The sequence below is a fragment of the Mixophyes fleayi genome, chromosome 11, assembly GCF_038048845.1.
Source record: "Mixophyes fleayi isolate aMixFle1 chromosome 11, aMixFle1.hap1, whole genome shotgun sequence".
NCBI lineage: Eukaryota > Metazoa > Chordata > Amphibia > Anura > Limnodynastidae > Mixophyes > Mixophyes fleayi.
Window position 1 is genome coordinate 73,276,894 of NC_134412.1, and position 6,376 is coordinate 73,283,269.

Sequence of the window (6,376 nt, forward strand, 5' to 3'; positions counted from 1 at the left end):
CCAGTCTCTTTTACCCTAACATCCCTCCTGATTGTTCTTGTTTATGTTTCCTTGTCACAATGTTCATTCAATAGTTTGACTACTGTTACGTTTCTAACAACTTGAATGATATACCTGTTTATTCAATGTGTGACAAGCAATAAAGAATACATTTAAAAAACAAAACAAAAACATTACACATCAGGTATCATTAGTAGTAAGGACGTAACTTACATATAAGTTATAGAATATGATTATATGTGAGTGTGCCCAGTGGGCAGTTACCTAGATCAGATTGAGGAGTATGATATTACTTTATCTTATGTTATTACAAAAGACACACAATCACTATCTATAAATATTTTGCTTTAATATTGCCTATGTCAGTTTGCTGATAATCACAAGTACATTAAACACATTACAGGAGGCACTTTTCCTGTCTAAAACACCAGGAGTTATTGAATTCTTAGAATTGATCCTCTTAATATATAAAAGATTGTTGTATTTTAGTTTTAACACCCATCATAAACACCTGCACATATACAGTACAAAAACCCACACAACAAACAACAGAACAATAAACATTATTCCGCTAGAATACAAATCCATTGCAATTGATGTGTGTGTGGAAGTGATGTAAGAATAAAGATGTATATACTTTACTTTATACTTAATATAAACCTGTCTCCAATAACTGGCAGCATTTCCTGGAATTCGGTGTCCTCAGACTGCGACCACCTAAACAGAAGTCTGGGACATGTGACTTATAATCACCGAGTTCTGAGGTCAATTGCTTTTCTGTTATTTAGGAAGATGTGTGTATTATAGGGAATAATGCACACACTGCTGCAAATTGTTATTAGACACTCAACCGTGTCATTTACATGGTCGCAGAAGTCTTTGGTGACTACTAATATTCTTATAATATGAATAAAGATATACTTGACCTCACATTTCTCCTTACATGAATGTTCCACACACAGCTATAACTACAGCTAACAATGTACATACATGCTGTACCGTTATGTTACAAGTTACATTGTTCCAATGAAAGGGAAACTATAGCTAGAAAGAAGTGGCACATCCGTAGAAAACTGGACAAGCATTTTTTTTTGTTTTTACAAGTTTCCATACATTGACAATTTTTTTTTTCTTTTTAAAACCATTGTAACCCTTGCATGTTATTCATGTATATCAAAAAGGTATATGTTTTTCTTTGGACGGCTCACTGCCTGGATGATTGTATACCTGGATAGACTTGGAAAGTGAGGAAGACAAAAGAAAATGCCTATTTTGTTCTGTATGGCGACCTTTCCATTTATATACGTGTGAAGTTTACAAGCGTTGAAGAGATCCGCATTTTATGAGCTGTTTTCTATCAAACAAAAACAAAATATCGAAATTGAAAAATAATGTAATGTAACATTAATATATATTTGTAAACAGGATACAGTAAAGGAACATATGTGCAGATTTAGTTAACCAGGTCAGAACAAAGTTGACCAACATGGATGAAAATGGAGCTGGGCGATTAACTACATGGTGTATGTTAGCATGTCGCCTACTGTGCAAATTGCTCTATAATTGCTCTACACTTGGAGGTCAAAGTGAATTGGCTGCTTAAGAGTGGGACCATTGACTGGCTGTGCATTAGAGAAAACATAGTTTGGAAATATCTGTGATGCTAAACTTTGTATCACATTATCCCGATACAGGTGAGATAAAAAAAAAATGTTGAGTCTTCAAAAACAATAATTGTATGAGTTAATATTAACAGTATCTAAATAAGAAATCTTGCACAATAACATCATTATCTTAACCAGACAAAAAAAAGAATAATAAGACCAATTCATCGCTCGTTTGAAATATAAAATTGCATAGATAAGTCATTTAATCCAGTTCATTAAACTGGACACGGCTTTATTCCAAAAATAATGAAAAATCCGAATGAAATCCAGGATTTTCTATGGCACAAAGAATACAAGTCCATAAACTGCAGTGTGCTGCCACAGGCACACAATGATTTAGTTACTCTGCTAAAAAAACAACAACTGCTATCTGATTGGATGCTCTGGCTTACAGTGCATTGTGTCTCACTGTATCATATTATTAAATCACCTCTATTGTAGACAATCAAAGGACGGAATGACACTTATCGGTCATCTTATTCACAGACGAGCCTGTAATGTAAACGCAGAACAGGAGCTTCCCCCAATTGCACATTATTAAATAGTCCTTTATGTTAAATATTGTATAGAAGATGACACAAGTACAACACTACTAGATTTTGCAGCTCATTAAATACTGCTCACTGAAGCTCCACTGGCTACCCAGCTATTGTGTCTATGCTACTACAGGCCTTAAGCCAGTAAAAAAAAACAAAAAAACTAACAAACACTGTCTGTGCAGAATGAAGTCTAAAAATAAAGTTGTACAGGAGTCTTGCTGAGCCTCTGGCTGGAAGGCTGCAGGTACAGTAGCAGGATCAGGTGCTAGGTAGATGCGCAGACCACTTCTGACTGTCTTGGGCTTCCGCTGTGGAGCCATAGCCAGAAGCGTGTCCCTCAGACACAGGACTATCTCTGAAGTCCGTAGACCCAGCAGATTTACAACAGCAGCAGCGTAATGACGTCATCAGACGTGTTCTGATGACACGTGTGCACAGGACAAACATGATGCAGTTCGCTCCTCCCTGGAAGCTATTTCCAATACCCTGCAATAAAGGATGAATAGAAGAATGTGTAAAGTTACAATAACTGTAGCATCTATTATGCTCACATATCATAGGCTACAATGTAACATTCTGTCTCAAAAATGACATTCAAATAAGTGAACAGAAAATACTGTTCTTTTTACCAAGATAAATCTGCTCTGAACCAACTGATGGATTTGATTCTGAGTAAACTGACCTAGTTCAAGCAGCTAAGTCATGAAGAATGCTTTGAATGTATTTTACATTCTACACTAGACCTGTGTTTGTTAAGATATCACATTAGCCTGAGCTACAGCAACATAATAGCAGGGACGGAAGGTTGACACTTCTTTTACCATCTTACTACACAGCAGATGATACTTTCTGTAGGACCTATTTTTACATAGATCTGTGTACGCCTGTTGTGGGTGAGGGAAGCAGGTGTATAAGCACTTGTACAGTAAAATAACAAATCCATGATATTTTGTAAATTAATAGTGAAACACATCTATTTTATACAGATGAACATGGAGGAAGTTGCACGTCTGCCCCGAAGCGGGGGGTCATGTAGCCTGAGCTACTTTTTCTGAAAAATTACCTATTTTCCAATGCATTCTAGTTTTGTAAAGTTTCTACTTCGTGGCTGCAGAGATTTTAGAGAACGGTTATAGATATGGCCACATTTATTAGTTTATTGCATATTGGAATATTGATTGATTGCTTACTGTGGCTATTAGGGAAGCTGGGATTAAGACGGCTACAGGAGGCCCTGACACCTGTGTAGCTGACTCGCACACTATGCCATTATTTATAGTATAGGGAGAAGAAAATAAAAATGCTATTTTCCCATTTAGGATGAAGTACTTACATGCAGGATGAGAAGGACGGGGTTGTGTACTGCTGGGGACTCGCAGAGAGTCAGAATGAAGCGTATGGTGCTCCAGATGCGGAGGACGATGAAGATGACGGGGATGAAGATAAGTTTCTTGTCCGCTATAGTCCTGGGCTGGTAGACGGGAGCGGCAGACAGGATTGGACGGTATTCAGACAAAGCCCTATGCTGCAGAGATAAGGGCAGAGGTCATATCATGGGCGTCGCAGGCACAGAAACATCCCACTGGCTCATGTGTACCGTAATAAGGAGCTTAGCTCACCGAGCCTGGGAACTCTCATCATATGCAAACGATTTCCTCATCCACATGTCTGACACATACCAATTACATGCTGTGAAAAAGGTTATGTTTATATAACTGCAATATGCCTGATAAATATAGATGTATATCTTAGCAGATGTAACAACAGCTTGTGTGCAGAAGATCTATAGGTATCATAATACAAACTGTCTGTCCTGTATCATGCTGGGCTGGGCATCAGGGTGAGATTAGCCATACTGCTTTAGTTAAACATAGGCTTGGGTAAGAATAATACAATTCATAGAGAAAGATCCTCACAGTCAGAAACGCACACAATTTATACATGTAACTCTGGCCCTTTGCTACTCAAAACTGTTGACCTACAAGAAGCCCATGTCTCTGGCGCCCCCTAGTGCCAAAACTGGGTACAGTGAAGTGACATTTTAAAAACCTGTTTAGGAAATAAAAGGAATTATAGATGTAATGTGTAAATCACTATCACTTTTCGTTGAAGTGCAGGACTTGTGAACAAAGTGAGTGTGTATACATGAACACCATCTATCGCACTAGAAGAACAATGGGATGTTCCACCAAGATGCAGGCCTGTGTTTTAAGTTTTCTAGGCAAGCTAGTTAACATTTAATAGTTAAACCATCACTCTATTTGGATGATTGCCTGTCCTGGGCAGCTGATGGTTAGATCATTGGATAATTCAAACTTTTTTCTTTTTTTTACTTTGCAGGCAGTATTTCCTGGAGAATGCAAACCACAGGGGGTATTTATATTGGCAGCTGAGATTTCTATTTATTCCCCAAACATTCTGCTCATGGAATATAGAATATATATATATATATATATATATATATATATATATATATATATATATATATATATATATATATATATATATATATATATATATATATATATATAATGAAATACATATCCATGCAATGCATATGTTTACAGTCTAACGTTGTTTATAATGCATACGTTTACAGCCTGTTTATGATGCATATGTTTACAGTCTATTGTTTATAATGCATATGTTTACAGTCTATTGATGTTTAGAATGCATATGTTTATTGTCTATAAGTATGGGCAACGTTTGGCTGTTCAGCTCTTGCTCGATGCAGTTAGCTTCTGCCTTGTGCCATATATCAAATGTGCTCAATGAGAGACCCTGAAAAAGCAGAGAAATTGAATAGCTTTATACCGCTCTGCCGATGTGCTTCTTTATGCGGATGTACAGCACGGGCAAGACAAGGTAAGCCAGGATCTCCCACGCCTTCCCAGCCAGAAGCATCCACGTGAGCCTGTCCTCAGCCTGTATGTTGATCCAGCACCAGCCGACTGAAACGTAGGACGCATCATACCCAATCTTCTGCAGGCACACAGCAGCAACCGTGATCACCAGCGGAACACCCCAGCTGTGGGAGAAGAACAGAGTTCGTCAAAGTGGGGAAGATTTGTTCAAGAAAACTCTATGTACAACTTAGAAGAGAGAACTAAACATTTAGGGCACCAAAAACATTAGCAAGTTTAACAATATATTATTTACTGCTATATTATTTCATATACAGTTACTCTGATGTGTCATAATATACAGTTGTATATAATATTATGTACTATTTCATACCATTAAGTGTTATATACACACGAGCTAAAGGAATACCATCATCATCATCATTTATTTATATAGCGCCAACATATTCCGTAGCGCTTTACAATTGGGGACAAACATAGTAAACTAATAAACAAACTGGGTAAAAACAGACAAAATCGGAGAGAAGGCCCTGCTCGCAAGCTTACAATCTATGGGACAATGGGAGTTTGATACATGAGGTTAAGCCTACATTTTGGATTTCGGCCCAGCCAGACTGCAAAGGTAAAAGTGACTCATAAGCCAATGCAAACTTTGCGACAGGGTGCTGAAAAAGTTATAGCCAGCGAGGAGAAGCTTACATAGGAAATGCTTTGTTGTCTAAATATTCCGTAGCACTTTACAATTGGAATAGACTAGGTGGGAGGGGCTTGATGCTATAATTTATGTCATCAAGTGGGTGGGGCAATAGAGGCAGCAAGTCCTACCTTCCTTAGTATACTGGAAAAAGATTCCTGAGGTGGGCAGGTCTTGAAATGCAAACTGAGGCATAAACCCATTTGCATTGCGGCAGATAAGGGCTCTCTTGTGGGAGTTGCCTATTTTCTTGGGAGTCCCTAATTCAGGTTTCCCCCAGACATACAAGGAAAGTAACCTATTATGAGCATTATACACAGCATGCTTCAATGCACAAGATAAGCAGCTAAACGTCCCTATAAACCATTTTAAAATAGAGAACAACTATGCAAATATAAAACGAGTCATACTTGCCTACTTTTTTTTTATTTTATTTTTTTTAAACTCCCCTCCGTGAGATCTCAGAGGACAGGTCGGGTGATATCTGTGGTGGGGTGCTTGAGGGGGGAATTCGCATCATTTGGCCCTGGCCCCCACGGCACAAAGCCGTGGGAGACACAAAACGATGAGAATCACTGTCAATCGCCTCACTGAGGCCACCGTCCTGACCCA

The 6,376-nt window shown here is 38.2% G+C and overlaps 1 protein-coding gene across 1 annotated transcript in view; it reads right to left on the reverse strand.

Annotated features, from left to right (window-relative positions):
* Window positions 1-332: 332 nt before the first annotated feature.
* The window catches only part of GPR157 (G protein-coupled receptor 157), a 10,176-nt gene continuing 4,132 nt past the window's right edge, over window positions 333-6,376 (reverse strand). The window contains 3 exon segments of the mRNA XM_075191679.1: window positions 333-2,692; window positions 3,540-3,731; window positions 5,021-5,234. Coding sequence (XP_075047780.1) covers window positions 2,465-2,692; window positions 3,540-3,731; window positions 5,021-5,234 — 634 coding nt within the window. The 3' untranslated portion in view covers window positions 333-2,464.